This window comes from Diadema antillarum, unplaced genomic scaffold (genome assembly GCF_040938485.1).
Source record: "Diadema antillarum isolate AM-2024a unplaced genomic scaffold, OU_Dant_1.0 scf00000124, whole genome shotgun sequence".
Classification (NCBI taxonomy): domain Eukaryota; kingdom Metazoa; phylum Echinodermata; class Echinoidea; order Diadematoida; family Diadematidae; genus Diadema; species Diadema antillarum.
Genome location: NW_027271013.1, coordinates 290,576 through 308,785, shown reverse-complemented (window position 1 = coordinate 308,785; position 18,210 = coordinate 290,576). Strand labels below are relative to the sequence as shown.

Here is an 18,210-nt window from a genome sequence, read left to right as displayed (position 1 = left end):
TAGTCATTTCTTTGACCCAGCATGAAAGTGAGCATGTAGGACTGATTGAGAAACTGCTTTTGTTTATATTTCATGCAGGCTGAGAGTTCACATTTTTAAAGCAATATGTATTAAGTGATATTCTCTCATATTGCTTATGAAACCTGGCTACTATCAAATAACAATTTCTTGTGTATGGCTTAATTTATTTATCAAATTACATAGGTTATGAGAGCAGTATATTAATATATAAAAGGGCAGTTAATAATACTTGATACAATTCACTGAAATTTAATTGTATTTTGACTGAGAATTGTACAAAATATTCAATGCCCAGTTTGTCATTATGCATGTTTTTCGACTGGACAACGTGATTGGCATGGTGTGAATAACCTTGAGCTTTATTACCACCAGACTCTGGAACTTACTTAATATCCTAATTCAATATTTTCCATCCCATTTTGATAGAATGTAGTATAATCAAGTTTGAGTATATTTATTATGGAATTTGTTTATAGGCGATTATTGTAACCAAAAATATCACTTTTATTAGTATTCTTGGTTGTAGAACATTTCATCATCTGAGACCCAGAAGGGCGCTGTCGTGTTCTAAGATTTGGGCATAAATAAAGATGAAATAATCAATTTTCATTAAATAAAAAGCTTATTTAATCAAAAGTGGTTACATTTATAAGCATTATTCCAAATATTGGGTAAAATACTGTGCACTCCCATTATAACGAACATGTTTCTAAGGAAATTTCGCTTACAACGAAATAGAAATTCGGGCGGCAGCATTATCTGTTCTATGTTTTTTTTTTTCATTGTTTATTTGTTCGGTTATATAATAACGAAAGAAACCTGCCGGTCCTGAGGACTTCGTTATAACAGGAGTCCACTGTAGCACCCTTATGGTTTTGATTCTTAACATTTTAAGAAAATAAAATAATTCAATATGGACATCATAATGTAGAGGAGATCAAGCTGTACAACGTGATACCAGTAATTCAGTAGGCCTACCCCCCCCCCCAAAAAAAAAAGAGATAACGCCCTTCTGATTCTCAACTGATGATTTGTGATTGATTAGCCTTCTTCCAACACCTCTATGCTGTTATTCGTAATACCAATCATGAATGAAGCCAGTTGATGCTGAATGCATATGCTGGATTGTGATTAGATGTGATAATGTGATTATTAATGAGCCAGGAGACATCTTAACCAGGGCACAAATCCTAAACAGTGTTGAGTAATCCAGTAATAGTCACTTTGACTGATGGAATGGCTCCATTCACCCACGAACCATCAGTGATCTGTATGATCTGCATGATATCAATGTATAAATGCGCAGGTATGCATTCAGTGTGGGTATGTAAAGGTGTACATTGTTTGGATGTACATTTGCGCATCAAGCATTTGGATGTCACATACATGTACAGTATATTCAGTGTATGAATGTACAAAATGTTCATACACATGTATGTGCATTCAGTGTGTGAATGTACATGGTGTACAGGTGTACATTTAGTGTTTGGATGAACATGTGTGCATTCAGTTTATGAATATTATGGCATACATTCAGTGTATGTCTGTTCAGGTGTATATTCAGCTGCCTTCATATCTGTATCAGTAAGTGCTGAGGCTTTACAACTTGAGTGTAACAAAATGAGCGAGTGGACCGAACATGGCAGAATTGAGCATTATGTGGGAAATGGCTTTATATTGAAACTTTATGACTTGTCAACTCAAAGGATGCCACACTTCATCCCTCTATTCTTCTGTGAATTGAGTGAAACCATTTCTCAAGTCACATAGAACTCTAGATTTCTATGAGATTTCTGTGAGATTTTCTTTGTTGCAATGCAGAATTAATCCATCAAGTCTCGTCTTTTTTTTTTAGAAATGATTTTTACCCTTCATTTGCTTGTGTTTCATGTGATAGTAGAGTACTGATTATACATGTTATTTTTTATCGAACCATTTGGTGTTCATAAATAATTATTTGGTTTGTTGAAGAATTTTCAAATTCAAATCATCAAATTGGCAACACATTTGAAATTTGAGTTTTTGATCCTCTCTCAAATTGGCAATTTTTAAAACTGTCATGAAAATTTTGTGCACATTCAATAGAGTCAACCAGCCCCGTGTTATCTTTTCCCAATATAAGATACACTGTATGCAGTAAAATTTAGAGTTGCCAATTTAATGAGTGGAAAATGATAATTTCTGCAGCAAAATTCTGTCGACTTGATGGGCAAAGGGGGACTGTAAGGCTGAAGTTTTGCAGATTTTCAATTTGGGTTCTTCTACCTTGTACTGAATGGCATACAAATCTATTATATTTATATTTTACAGAGCGAAAGCAAAAATAAACTATCTATGGACCAGAAACATGATCTTGATTCCTTGAATAATTTTTGTAACAGTGTCGTAATGAACTACTGTAAATGGCATATCCTTTGTGGGGGTTTTATTTTCTTTAATTTTGTGTGTTGGGTGATATCTGTGAATGTAACAACACATGAAAATATTAATACTGATTCCGACATGAATGCAACATACATATACGATGATTTCTATGGTTATTGCTGTACTCTGCAATGGTGAATTTAAGCATTCGCCAAATTGTTGGGAAGCCCTGATTCACCAAAAATTGAACTGGCTAAATATATGGCATACTAAAGATGCAGTGTATAAGATGGTAATTGAGACTTGAATTTTTACTCTGTTGTAATGAAATTTTTGTTACATCAGTGTATATAGATTTTCCAATTCATTCGTTTTTTCATTCAATTTCACAAATTTTTACTTCAATTTCGTCGCAGGATGTCGGGAATAGGCCAATCTTACTTTCAAATCGTCTTTCGTCGTTCATTTTCAAAACAGCAGGATCGATATCGTCTTTTGTCAATCATTTTTGTTAAATTTTCATTCATATTCGTCTCATATCTCTATCTGGTGTGATTTCCCAGTCATTCATGTATTTTGTTCTGTAAGGGCGGACGTCCACTTGGGTGCGGACAAGCCCCGGAAGGGTTGCGGAAGCAAATTTTGTTATTTCGGCATCCTGTCCGCGACAGACGCGGAATAACTTTGTGAATCGGCTTGTCCTGGGACATTCCTAGGACTGTCCGCGGACTGACTGCGGACTGACTGCGGACATTCCTAGGAATCACTCCGGAAGAGCGCGAAATACCTCGGAATATGCTAATCGTAGGATTACACCAGGAATGAACGCGGACAATCAGGATGCCTTCCGGACAACACAAGTTAGGCATGCGGACAAACTGCGGACAATACCAGGAAAGTGGAAAGGTATAAATTTGGCGCTGACTTTGACTTTTCCTCATTATTTTGACTGCTAGCCGTCATTGATGCTCCTGTTGTGCTTCCGCAGTAGCGGCTGATATTATATTAATATGATTGGTCAATATTATTTGATAAATGTGACCACCAAAAGTCGAAGAATAGGATTGTCTGCATGTCGGCTGACGACTCATTTTTTTTTTATTTGTGTCATGTGGGAGAACAATTTTTTCTCTGCCTACAGTCACATGGATGATATTCGCAAACTGTGTACTTAAATATATACACTCAGCAAAAAACAAAACAAAAGAAAGTCAGAAATTTAACACTTTTTCGAGTTCATGAGTTATTGCTTTTTCTCTCATTTCACTTGAATTTTGAAGTGACAGAAAATTCTTCATTTTCCTCCATCATCTTTAGCTTTCATTGTTATTTTGGACTTCAAAGACATTACATTGTAATGAGACCACATGTATATCTTTGCAATTGAATTCATGCTTTTTAGTGTGATGAATTTGTCTTTTGTTCTAATATGTTGTATCATTAGAAAGCATTTACATATGAATAACAACTTGTTCATGTTTATATAATACATTAACATTTAGCCAAAAATTCTATGCTTTTTTTTCTGAGTGTACTTCCACCTACTTTTGTGATTTTTCAGCTGGGCTGTCACATGGGACAACCTAGTTTGTTTGCTAATAAAATACGAAAACAACATAAAGGAAAATGTACTATAGTAAGTAATAGGAACCAGGAAAGTCACTCAGATGAAAAGTAATTTCTGAACAGATCAAATCAAAACAAACTTACTAGGAAGTTAGGGGGCTGATTTCACTTCTTTCTGGTTGCTTTTGGCACAGTCTCTACTACCTTCTTCTTTGCCTTCTTGGACCGGAAATTCCTTAGATTTACCTGTTCTTCATCACTAGACGAAAGGTGTGCCTGTGATGGGGATATTTGCATGGGGCCTCGCCTCCCTTCTTGCTCATTTTGCGTTTCATTGGCATGACGCTCACGGAAAGTGTCGACATTTTCGTGTCTGGATCACAAAATTTCCGCATCGGTTCCGGACACTTGCATATATAGATCCGCATCGGCTCCGCGCTGTCCTAAAACATTCCTGGTGTCTTCCGCTTTCATTCGGGAAGCTTCCCCACACCGCGGGATTCTTTCCGGAGCGTGTGCGGAAGGAGCGGAAGGGTTCCGGACAAGCGGGACATCCTCAGGACATCGTCAGGACAAGTCGCCGAAGGTGTCAGGAAGTTCATTTCCGCGTCCAAATTTTGGTCTCGATCAAAATTTGGACGCGGAAATTTTTCTCTCTCCCGAAGGTGCGGAAACGCCCGGACATGTTTAGGACAGTGAGCGGACACGTTCAGGAACGTGCGGACAGGTTCCCGAAGGAGTGCAGAATACCAAATTTGCATTCCGGGGCTTGTCCGCGTCTTGTCCGCGCCCTAGTGGACGCCTGGTCTTACCGTTCACATTTTACATTCAGGAGTTAACATACACACAAGTGTCTCCCCCCCCCCCCCCCACACACACACACACACACTGAACCACAGATACAGACACACACACAAGCAATCTGAGCACACACTGATACAAACAGATGTACCGTCTCGCATACGACAACATCTGGCTAATTTGAATGAAAAATTCATGAAATTGTGTGAACAAAAACGAATTTGATCTTCACATTCTGCAATCCGTCAGTGGGAGGGATGAATTTGAATGACAATTGACGATTTTGAATGCTATGTCTTTGAAAATGTTTGACGAAAAACGAATTACAATGACAATTGACAAAATTGAAGTTAGGATTTGCATTCCACATGCTTCTCGGGACGAAATTGAATAATAAATCTTTGAAATTGAATGACAAAAGTGCGAAAATGGACGGGTAAACCTATATTATAATGGAAGTGCACTGTAATGTTTCATGAAGTTTTGCCTCATTGGTGTGAGAAGAAAGCACATCACACTACTGAAAAAAACAATCTAAGAGAGTTTCTTCAACTGTATAAGCTGTTATTTTTGCGAGGATTTAATTTTCACGAATTTTGCAAATCACCGTTGGGCCGTGAATTTCAAAAGCAAAAATGTCACCATGCGCTAGGGCAATAGTGCACTTACGACAGCCTCAGTGTCAATTCGTGAAAACAACGTCTCACCAAAATGCCTGTGACATCATTTGCGAAAATATATGTACGCAAAATATAACAGCTTATACATTGTACAGTATTATAGCTAAAAGGGATGGTAAAGTTTTGGTTTAGGTGGGGCTGCAAGTTTCCAACTTTTATTCTTCTTTTTTTTTTTGCGTGTGTTTGTGAGATAATGAGAAACCTCTTTTAATATGAGATATGAAAGAACATGTACATGTAATTCTTAGAGGAATTCACAGTTTATTTGATGAAACTTGGTCTTCAAATGGCTGAGATATCCAAAAAGCGATCCTAACAAACTGTGACAGGCCACAACTTTTATTAGGATCTCTTTGTTTTACCTTGTATTTGGATATCTCAGTCATTTCAAAACCGATTTTCATCAAATAAACTTTCAATTTCCCGTAGAATAGTATGCTCTTTAACATTTCATAGAGTGGTTTCTAAATATCTCACCAAACATTACAAGTGGAATCCTCACCTCAACCAACCATCCCTTTAAGTGACAACGTTTGTATAAGAAGTGACAAATCAGACAATAACATCTCCCATTTTGACACCATTTATTTCAAAGTGTTTTTTTTTCATATATTACATTATTATCTAGTAACCAGAATATATATACACAACTGCATTATATATCTTTTTTTAATCTCCATTGTTACACAAGGTGTTACTCATTGATAACACCAATCCATATCTACAATTAAACAAATGAAAAAAAAAAGAAAAAAAAGATTACACAGAATTACTCGAGCAGATAGCAGATATAGGCCCTTTTTCTTTCTTGCCCTATGCAGCAAATTTACACACAAAAAATACACCAAATTAATACATAGATCAAAGATTACAATATGAGCTTAGCATACATATAAAAATGAACACATATATATACTTAATATTCATTTAACGAACAAAGAAAACTTTTGTGTCATAAAAACAGTGCAAAGCAATCAAGAAATCACACTGAGATTCTTCAATTGGAACTCAAACACGAAACATGTAAACACAGCTTGGCATACACAAATTTGCATGATTCTTCTACAGATCTGTGAAATGTGTGTTGGACAGGTTGACCAGAAGTCGCAAGGAATAACACAGACAAGGAAAAAACAAAACAAAACAAAATAGAAGAGATAATTCATTGTCTCTGAGAATCAAACCAGTGACAAATGTCGTATTTTGTATGGAACAGTTGAAAGAAATGTAAATAATGTAGGTTTTACTGAAGATTCTGCATCTGTTTTATAAGCAACTTGAAGGGATATACAAATGTAGACCAAGATTGGTGACAAATAGTCACTTTAAAAAAAATGGTTCTGATTCCTCCTTGTTCTTGGTGTGACTTTACCAATAACCGACACAAGATACGGAAGTCCTAAGTCTTTGGTGACAAGTAAGAATCGTAAGCGGACACAGCGCACTGCGCTAGTCTTAGAACACAGACACAGTTTAGATTTATGGCCCTGCTGAATACATTAATTTCCATTGACTGCAAGCCACTCATATCGACAAGCAGCTTTGACTATCCACTAATAAGAACTACAGGGATTCAGGACTACTGCATGCCTGATGCTTCAATTACTTGTACAATCAAAATGCTCTTTAGACTAACACACAGCATCACATGCACTGGCTACATGTAGGCAAATAAAGATGAGACAACTCTGACGGCATCTGATTTTCATTCTTACTTTTCTTTTTGACAAGCTATGTTGCAACTGAAAACATTTGGGCTAAACTGGATAAATATCTGACAAAGGAAAAGTCAAGCCTGACCGACAATTCACACCCGAAGCCACAGTAAGCTTGGCCAAAATTTTCTGACTGAAAGGTTGCAACCTGCAATAAGGCATGGTATTGAAGTAAACAAGATTTACAGAGTGCAGTTTGACAAGTCTAGAAAGGCCACATGTTGTGTTTCCTGTTTATACACACATCACACTTCCCTCAGAGTAAACTGATTTAAGGGACTGTACAGTACTGGTTGAGGTGGGGATTCATGTTTTGAATATTCTTAAGTGAAATAATGAGAAACCTTTTACGAAATATGAAAGAGCATGTAATTTTAAGAAGTATTCAACGTTTATTTGATGAAAATTGGTTTTCAAATGGCTGAGATATCCAATAATAAAAGGCGACATGCCACAACTTTATTAGGATCTCTTTGTTTCACCTTGTTTTTGGATATCTCGGCCATTTCAAAACCGATTTTCATCAAATAATATTTTGATACCCCTTAGAATTGAATGCTCTTTGGCATCTCATAGAGTGGTTTTTGAATATCTCGCAAAACATTAAAAGCTAAATCCTCACCTTGACCAGAACTGTACACACCCTTCAAGTATGTATCTTTAAACATTTTTTTTTTCACACAACCCTGCTTTGTGATAAGGAGATAGAACACAATTCATCATTCTTTTTATCTCTGAACAACTCTCACAATTGAGACGTTTTGTGGGAGCAGTCTCGACGGAGGTGTTCAGAGGCTAATGAAATTAAGTCACTGTTAAAGAATTTTGAAGCTGGTTTGAAACTCCACACCCACTCCAGTATGACCACATTCCAGTCACACAACTTTCAGAGCTCGTGTGAAATGATTGTCCAAGCATTTAGATGAGTAATCACTGTGCATAGAGAAACTTGATAGGTGCAACCTAGCCCATATCTTCTTCAACTGCATACATACAAATAAGACAGTTGAATTTCATCAACTTGTGTTTTAAACTAAGAAGCATTTTTTGTTATTTCCAAAATGCAGTGATCCATACCCTACTTGTGTTAATTTGCATCACATAATTCTTGTTGTGCATGAATCTTGCATATTGTACACTGTGACATGTACATGTACATGTACATGGAATACAGCATACAAGGTGGAGATACTTGTGTTTAACACGACTACTTAACAGAAACTGTCAAATATGCTTCAAACAGATTACACATGTACTTCAGGCTGCTCAGCTTTTGTTCACTGCTCTTAAAATAAACAGTCAACTCTGCACAGGTTGAAGTCAGTTGAGTCAATTTTCACCTAACATCCAATGATTCCCTTGATTTCAATGCTTATTCTCCTGCCACACTGACTCAGTTAATCCAGGGCTGACTGGATGTTCCACTTCCTAGGATTATACAGCATAGAAAACAAGATATCAAACTTGCTTTTTCTCACCACAGTGAAATCTGAATCAGCAAACTTTTAAATCCAGAAGGAAGTCTTGCAGACCAGCTCAAGCTCTTCAGTATCTTCAGTTTATTGCCACACTGATTCCAGAACAAAACTTTTGCTTCAGTCTGACAGATGGCATATGCAGCCCAACTCCACTCTTGAACTCCACCACAGTATCGCAAAAAGGTCACTGTGTCAAAGGTCAGAGCCTCCATCTAGCACTAGAATCAGAACTACACTTCCACGCATTGAAAGGTCCCTTTTTTGTCCTGTCTTGTCCCACAAATTGATTGGAACACAGTATTTGAAAAATGATGTCTTCCTAATCATGCGTGATCGCCATGGCAACACGGAACTGCTCTAAGAAAACATTCGACTCCCTGATGTGACGGCAGGTTTGTACAAGGCCAACACCTCGTCCAACACCCAAACATTGTATTCTCTGCTCTTTCCCAGCAATCAAGGTACACATGCTTCCTAAGGATATATATATAGACACTTTTTTGTGTTTGTTTTTGTTTTCAAATATCAGAAAACAAATATGGGACAGTTTACAAAGTGAAAGACAAACTGAGGTGTAAAGATTGTAAGCCACACACAACAAACAGCTACTTAGAAGTAGAGGGTGGACAGAAATATGACCCTTTGAGAAACAGTGAAAATGACGATATATGGTTGTGGTTTTAGTCAACACAGTCTTTTGGTTTCCGTGATATTAATGCCTGGTCATTGATTTGGAATTTATACTAATATATATCTTCGCCATTTCATGCCTAAATATATAAAATTCATATCAAGTACATATATCAGGTTTTCTGAGTAATCTAATACAACAGTATAATTGGAAAATGAATAACACCTACATGGGAATGTATACATATATTACTCTTATCAGTCTTGAAGCACATTCTTTAATCATTAAGTCTCTAAGTGCAATCTAATAAAATACCTACCTGACATCAACATAAACACATGTATATGTGAATATTATCTGCGCTTTGCTCATGATATTCAAAAATGAATGAACAAATATTACTCAAAGTAAAAAATACCAATTACACGATATGAACAATTTTAAAAATCCATCTAAAACAAAAACTAAGGGTTTGCAACATCATAATCTAGCAATGACATGATTTACCTTCAGTGAATAAGTAAACATGGAAACATTCCAGTGGTACACATAATCTGTTATTATGACAGTCCTCTATTTACTGCCACAGATTAATGTTTAATATGCATTGCCTTCATTTATGGAATAAAAAAGTAGTCTTTTTACAACACTGATTGAAGAATATTTTCTTCATCCTGTAAAAAATATACCATCTTAAGTACTGGATTCATCTAACACTTTGTTGGCACTATAAAGTTTAAAAACTTTTGCTGACATGATGAATGACAAAGTGCATAATAAAAAGTCCTCTCACACAAGTTTGTCTCACATCGTAACTGAGCATGATTTGTTCTCATTCGTACAGACCAACATTCTCATCTCCTCCAAAGCTGAGTAAAAGCATCTCTCAATGCACCAAAGATCCGAGTGTGAAATGATAAAGCCCCAACATCACCGCAAAGCTTTCCTTACAATTCTCTGGGACACAGCTTTCTAAACAGCGCAACAATAAGTGTTCATGTGAAAGTATCTTCTGACAAATTTCTTTTTCAGCAGCTTATTGCATCACTACAAGCATTAGGGTGCCTAATCCGCCTAAGGGGAAAATCAAATAAGGAATATGAGAGAGTGATGAGTTAGCTGGTGTGCCTTTTGACACTCACCCACCCCTAAAGAGGTACCTTGTAGTGATCAGTTTTCTTTTCTGAACCATTACAGCCTGACATGCAGAGAGGGAACACTTTAAATTGAAATACAAAATATACATTTAATCATCTCATATCTTGATGTTCCCTCCGCGAATACATTATCAGAGTCATTTACTTCAATATTTGTACAAGCTTTGATCGAGGTATCACCATTTCCTTTTAATAACGATTGCTATCATTGATACATGTGTGTTGCTTTAGCAACACCATCAAATATATAGTATATATAAAAACTGGACTACACGGTTGGGTGATTTTCACCCCAATCTGGTATAATAAAGGCTATACACATTTAATGCTGGTGTTATACAAAAGTGGAAGAATAGATTATATTTCTTCTCTCTTTCTCTTTCTCTCTCTTTCTCTCTCTCTGTCTGTCTCCCTTTCTCTCTTTTGTTTCTATCCTGTATGTCTCCTTTTGATTATTTTCCATAATCGATCTAAAGATCCTTCAGTCCGTATCCTCATCAACCGCCAAGAAATTTTCTGAGCAAATGGGACTTCATCTTTCACATCATAGCGCAGAACGTACGAGGACAATTCACAATGACCAATACTGGTGAGGTTTAAACACTAGGAGATGGAATTCACTTGGACAAACACACAGGTGGCACTCACATCTTAACAGAAACCAGTCTTGAAACTCTTTATTCTATCCTTCTCTCATTCTCCAACAACATATGAAGAGTTTTATCGCAAAAGGAGCTAACTCCATTCTGGCTAAGTTGAGATATTTGCGACTAAAGCTGCTAAAACAAAAAAAAAATAATTTAAGATAGAGGATGCTTTTTATAATACTTGTAACTTCAAGAACATTCCTTGCATTGTTTAGAGGTGAGTATCACTTTAAAGGTTTTGTTTTGCAGTATCTGATGATGGATTTGACTTAGAATGTTAAAAAATGGCGATTTTAGTCCACTTTGCGATGAAACTCTTCATATCTTTGCCACTTCCTGTCATTCTGACTTTCTTCAATATTTTTCTCACCGATTCTCTCACCATGGTTTTCTTTTAGCCTTCAAATGAGTTTTGCAGCTGATGCTACGACATGCGAAGCAGATTAATTCCTTTAAGCCCACACCTCTTGGGTCTCTGGAAGGATATCATAAGATCTTTTCATTCAGAGCTCCTCTCATCGACTTACTCTCACTTCTAGCTGCTGGGACTACATCTCTAGATTCATCCCCAGTTAAAAGACAAGGGATGAACAAAATCAGCAACGGGAGACACCACATTTACATCAAACACTCCATGACGGTACAAAAGAGCATAACTGCAAGATACTGTTTTATGATCCTACAGGTGCACTTTCCCAAAAGGAAAGATATATAATATACCTGATTTGTTATTCATCCATGCAGACCACTGATCTGTGGAAGTGTCTAGATATGTCATTGGTCCATTCATGCTATACAAACAATTGAAGCCGCTGTGCCACCATCTAACCATGCATACTCTATGGGGATTTGCACACATTTTCCAGCAGACTTTCACCAAGATCATGTGATGCCATGAGCTCTGTCTACAAATGTATGGTAATGTGCGTGGCAAGATGGCAGCACGGTGGCTTCAAAGTCATCGTCCAATGAGATATCCAGTTACTTCCCATAGAGATCAGTGGTGCAGACAGGAGGCATATAAGTATTAAAGCAACAAACACTGCAACACAGAGAGAGAGAGAGAGAGAGTGACAGAGGTGCAGAGAGTGGTATGGTGGTGGCAAAGAGAAAATCTCCACTCTTCTCTCCCTTCACCATCTTTGGCTTTGTGTGTGTGTCTTTGTGCATCAGTGGTTCAAAGGTTCATGTCACACAACACAGGGCTAGAAGCATCATCATACCGAGTACAGTTTTGGTCTACGCTATATGAAGACTTGAGCAATCTATCTATTTCTCAGACTTTGATCCTCATATCCTTACACACACACATAATAACTTTTTGTTTGGCAAGGAAGAGTATACTGCATAACTTCCTGGTCACAAAGGATCCTGGTCTACTAAACATTGGCCCTCTGATTACATTGGTCCTGCAATGTACATGTAGGCCCGGTCCAAGCTACTTAGGTCTGACTGTAAGGTACAGAAGCCATAATACTTTAGATATACATTTCAGCTCGGAGAGACAAATACTGTAAAAGTGGAAATTTTCGCGGTGTTGTAAATTTCGCGCATTTCGCGCAACCAGAAACTAGCGCGAAAATAAAAGCACGCAAATATTTTTGCTTGCCATACCTTCCTGTGCGTGATGTCTTGATTCTGCGGAATTAAAAACACGCAAAACTCCTCTGACCCGGCCAAGCGCGAAAAATTAGCCACGCGAAATAACTACTTTTACAGTACTCATTAGTTTCACTATTTGGCATGCTTGCAAGAACAAATGCAACATGTGCATAATTATTTGATGTGACTTCCCTTATCTGAAACACTCTGGTCCACAAACTCATATTACCAACGCTAGTAGCTGCTCTGCTGAGTTGATACAAATGGTGTTCTTAAAGACAGAATGAGTAAACGTTGGCACACTCTTGAATTTCACTCCCTGCAACTCTTTCTTGGCCTATCTGTCTTATTTGTGAAGCATTAAACTCCATGAAATGTTGTTAGCCACGAGCTTCGAGATGCTATTATCACTTAAATAAGGTTTTTGGTCTGATTTGATACTACTGCACTGCAATAATATGATTTGTTGCTAAAAGCAATCCGTGCATACTCCTTAATTTCTTCTGATGTATCTCACACTCTTTGTTTCTGTTGCTCTTTGTTTTATAGGTTTGTTCTTTCTTTCTCTCTCTCTTTCTTCATCTATCTGGTAGTTGGTAATACTCTCTACATAGAGATCATGTAATCCTATAAGTAGTACAATTGGATGACGGGTACGATCGTGCTGTTCTCATTGTGAAAAATTGCTTAACTTTCATCTTTGCATCCTCCTGCTTAATATGTGGTGATGAGAATGATCGAGGGTTTCAATTACTGTTGCTAGGATACGTGGATGACTCTCTCTCTCTCAGGGTGGGGATCATGAGCATCTTCTTTGCTGCCTCTTTAGCTGCTTAACGTTCATCTCTGCATCCTCCGGTGTAATATGTGGTGATGAGAATGATCAGGGATTTAAATCACTGTTGCTAGGATACATAGATGACTCTCTCAGTGTGGGGATCATGGGCTGTTCGTGAACATCTTCTTTGCTGCTTTTTTCTGCTGCTTTTCGCGAGCCTTTTGCTCCTTCTGGGCTGCTTTCTTCTCTTTCTCCACGATAGCCTTCAGCTCTTTTACCTTCTTCTTGAAGGTGTTCTTGTCGTTGGAATTGGTCACACCAAGCGTCTGTTGGGCAAAACAACAAGAATCAGTATGTACCATGTAATTTGATTCTGGCATTATCATCATCTTTATTAATAAATTTCATATCTTGTATCATTTTCATCATCACTACAGCCACCACCATCACCACCCCCTACCACAATCATCTTCATCCTAATCATCACTATTGTCATCATCATCATCATCATCATCATCATCATCATCATCATCATCATCATCATCATCATCATAATCGTTAGCACCATCATTATCATAAATATCACCATTGGGTGGTAAAAGGCTTAACGGTGCATCACATATTCTTTCTAGGGTACGTGTAATCCTTTAAGTAGTACACATATCACCGTTCTTTCCCTTGAGAATGGCGAGAACATGCTTGCCGAAACATCGGGATTGGGTAGGCCCTTTTCAGGGCCACACACTTACCCTAGAAAGAATACATGGTGCACCATTAAGCCTTCTACCACTCAACGTTCTACCGCCACGGAAGCTTTCAAAAATTTCAAATATCACCATGATATTAGCATTGCGTTGTCATTATATAATTACATTCATCTTTACCACAGTTGATCATCCTCTTGATTTTGATAGCTGTCCTCATTACAATTATCATCACCATAATAGAAGTATTCATTAATCATCACCTTCACATCCAGTGTCACCACTGACCTCATGCAACTGCCCTCATTATTTTCACCATCATCCATAATAATCACCATTACCACAGTACCACTAACAATCTCCATCAGTATTATCATCATCATCATCATCGTACCATCACTAAATATTCTTTCAGAAAGACTGTATGCTATTATCTACCAGTGTCTTCAATTACGTGACCTTCGACACTGACCTTTAACCTTGTTCCATCCAGTTGGAGGAGGGCCTGCCCATTGACCGAGTTTGCCGAGAAGTCGTTGATGTACTGAGCGAGGTTGTTGGCCATCAGCCACTGAGAGACGTGGGTGGTGTTCCAGTCCCACACCGGCCTGTCATCAATGTGGTGCGGCTTCTGCACAGGTTCATCCTGTGGCATTGTGGGACAGCATACAGCACATGAGGGAAATATACAACCAATGCTACAACAAAGTAAAAGGAGAATTATGGGGAACAAAATATGTCATAGGTCACAGTGGAGTGCATGTGCCCATAAGCAGATTTAGTTTTTGCATGAACTTTTGAAGAAGTTACATCCACCACTGCCCTTTGACACTACGAAGATGATTATGAGTACTGGTATGTGGTATTAAAAGAAGAACAGTGTATGGATGGATGGACAACCAACCTAAAAACATGATGCATCAAGTGATATGGAAATAATAATAAAGAAAAAAGAAAACATAGCAAAGTAACATTAGTATTCTATGTGTGGTGTTGGGTCAAACAATGCTAAGCCTAATCCCACCATTACTTTTTCTCATAACACAATGACATAAGCATCATAATATGATAGTGACACACTAGATGTGTTAAAACAAGAGATGGATATCAAAGTACGCTGTACAATGTAGTTTAGCCCTAATGCACATTTTGTAACGATCATTTGAGAGTGCTAAAACTTGAGTGCTATTGAAATAACATACTTTCCCCTTGCAACATCATGCCATTATGAAAACTTAAGAGTTCTGTTTGCATAATTTTGCTCTTCATCTTTCAAAGTCCATCCAAACACTGAGAGGATTTTCTCTTTAACATAATACAATCACACAATGGAGAGCACGAAATTGACATTCGACCCCTGCAGACATAGCAGCTCAGATAACGTACAAGGGAGTTGGAACCCTCTGTGGCTAGCTAATCCAGCCACGCCAACAATGAACTTACAGGGGGACCTGAGATGTTATATTTGCCCTTCTTCTTCTTCTTGCCTCCTCCATACTCGCTGGAGGGCATGGCACCGAGGTAATCCGTGGACGACGCTGCGAACTGGTGCCTGATGTCACCTGAGCAAGAGAGAAAAGAGACGAGAGATATGAACCAGCCCGAACGGAAGATCAGCTCCATCCTCTGCAGGGGCCTGTGAACCCAACATAATTCTAGCACCACTACGGACGCCCACATCCGCCCTGTGATCTTAGCATGAACTGACACAGAAATCTACATTATTGTCAGACAGCCCGTGTTAGTTCAGAATCAGCTACAGATTCGACAACAAAATCACAAGGTTTCCTCTGAACAGACACAGAGATCGTTGGAGTATTAGACAGCAAAATATCAAGCTTGTTTCAAATCTTCCAATTAATTTTTCATTTCATGCTTGCAGGAAAAGGAAAGCAAACAGATAGAAATTGAGCAGTGTGAAATAAAAACTATAAGAATAAGTGTTTACTCCAAACATGGTAAAATAATATCTACCACTAAACTTTAGTTGGGCTATCAAAAAAAAAGACAACTCAAAACAACAACAAACAGAGACATGTCAAAAACAGCTCATTTCATTCCTGGGCACTGGGGAGAACGTTTCTACAATCTTTTCTATTCCTTAAAAAAGGGGGAACAGCTATTCATTTTTTTCCTCAAACTACGATACATGGCAGCGGATCCTCGTGAGTATGGACCTTTTTTTGTTAGTTCATTCATCACGAGTGTGCTGGAATGCTTCAAATGCCCTTCCTTGTGCATCATAAAAATTTCGATGGTTTCAATGGACCAAGATGCTTATTTGTAATGAAATTATAATGACTTATAATGGTTCAATTCACTACAGCATGTTCACCATAATGGACACTATCTCTACACTCTTAAACAAAATTTTCTGTCAACAAGAAGGTATGGGGGGGGGGGAACGTGACACCTGTTGGGGTGAGGGAGGGTGGCATCTACCAAGACGTGTCCCTGCATACCTTTTTGCTCCTCATCATCGGACAGAAATGATGAGGAAGATGAGGAGGAGGACGATGACCACGATGATGAGAGTGATGACGAGGAAAGTTTAGGAGTGTGCGAGACAGAAGCACTAGACGCAACAGCACCATCTACGCCTTCTTTTTGTGTGTGTGTGTGTTTTGACAGAGGAAAGAAACATAAACACTAACAGATAGACAGACAGACAGAGACAAACAGACAGACATGAAAGCGCAATACATAACTAAAGGTAAGCAGCCCTCCACTGCACAACTTTCAAATTGAAAGTTAATCTGTATTCATAAATTCACAACATCAGGAAAAGTGTGTCATGTGTACATTCAAAGCTCCTCGTCACTTTGGTCAAAAGAAGAGTGTTGAATTTCAACTCTATTTGATATCAATGTTTTCATGATATTTACATCAGTCTGTCTTGCAATGGAAATAAACCATTTCTATTGTAAGCATCAAACTGTCACCATAAGGAAGAGGTTTATGCTCTTTTAATCAAGGAACATTCACTCAAAATGTTTAGGAGTGCAATGATTTTGTTTTGCTTTGTTTTGTTTTTTCAATCCCGTGATGCAATGCAAGGGAGGGTCTACTACCTCTACAAGAGAACAATGGGTAAAAGCTAGAGAGACTTCACAAAAACTCACGCAAGATGATAAGAAACATAGCAACAAGCACATTCAAAGCTACCTAGAATTTAGATCAGTTTGCGAGTGTATAAAGAAGCATGGCACATAGCTACACTGAGGCACAAGACTCACATGTGGTAAAAGCGAGGCAAAGTATGTTAAACACAATGAATGCATTAAAGGCCAGCATGGTTTTTCTTTTTCCACACATTGTTAGGGAACGAAAAGAGCGAGGCTCTCAGCCAGAAAATGAAGAGTGGCTTGCATTGATGACTACATGTATCTATTTCTAACAATGGTTGAATGATAATAATTATATAATATGCCAGCTATTAAAAGAGATAAGATATCAAGAATTGATCATGGGAAAAAAAGTTAATTATAAATCTTTTTGTGTTATCACAGCTTTGTGCTTTTCATTTTACTACAGCAAAAAAAAAAAAAGGCAACAAAAATTGAGAAGACTGCACATTTCTCATGATTTCTACCAAGAAAATACAAAACTGGCAGCAGAATACATTTGCTTTGTTGTGGATTGTTTGTTTGTTTGGTGTTTGTTTGTTTTTGTGCCTGCTGCTGCTCATTAATTCTCAAACAAATCAGAATCATTATGCCAGATGATACAATATCGTATTCATTGCAGTATGAATCATTTTTAATGCATCATTCATTACGATACATAAAGTATGGTTGCCGTCTATTACCCACCACCCTGGGGTAAAACATATCATCCCAGATTAACAGAAATGCAGATGCGGCAAAGACGCTGCAGGCATTATAATCCGTTTGGCACCATTGATGGCAGAGGGAAAAAAATCAAGGAAATGTTAAGAGGAGATCAACGAAGCAAAGAAGCGCCTCAAGAATAATGGTGTTATTGATTCTTGAAGTCACAGCAAATATGAGTGACACACTTTGTGTTACTTAGAAAGCTCCTAAGGCACAAAATGAGCAGCAAAAGG

General features: G+C 37.8%; 1 protein-coding gene across 4 annotated transcripts in view; it reads right to left on the bottom strand.

Moving 5' to 3' along the window:
- Positions 1 to 6,006: 6,006 nt before the first annotated feature.
- Positions 6,007 to 18,210, bottom strand: part of LOC139720239 (uncharacterized) — a 298,627-nt gene continuing 286,423 nt past the window's right edge. For all 4 annotated transcript variants that reach the window (XM_071631603.1, XM_071631606.1, XM_071631604.1 and 1 more), the window contains 3 exons: positions 15,588 to 15,706; positions 14,617 to 14,790; positions 6,007 to 13,766 (listed from right to left, as the gene is read on the bottom strand). In XM_071631603.1, the coding sequence (XP_071487704.1) occupies positions 13,602 to 13,766; positions 14,617 to 14,790; positions 15,588 to 15,706 (458 nt within the window). In that variant the 3' untranslated portion in view covers positions 6,007 to 13,601. The remainder of the gene's footprint in view (positions 13,767 to 14,616; positions 14,791 to 15,587; positions 15,707 to 18,210) is intronic.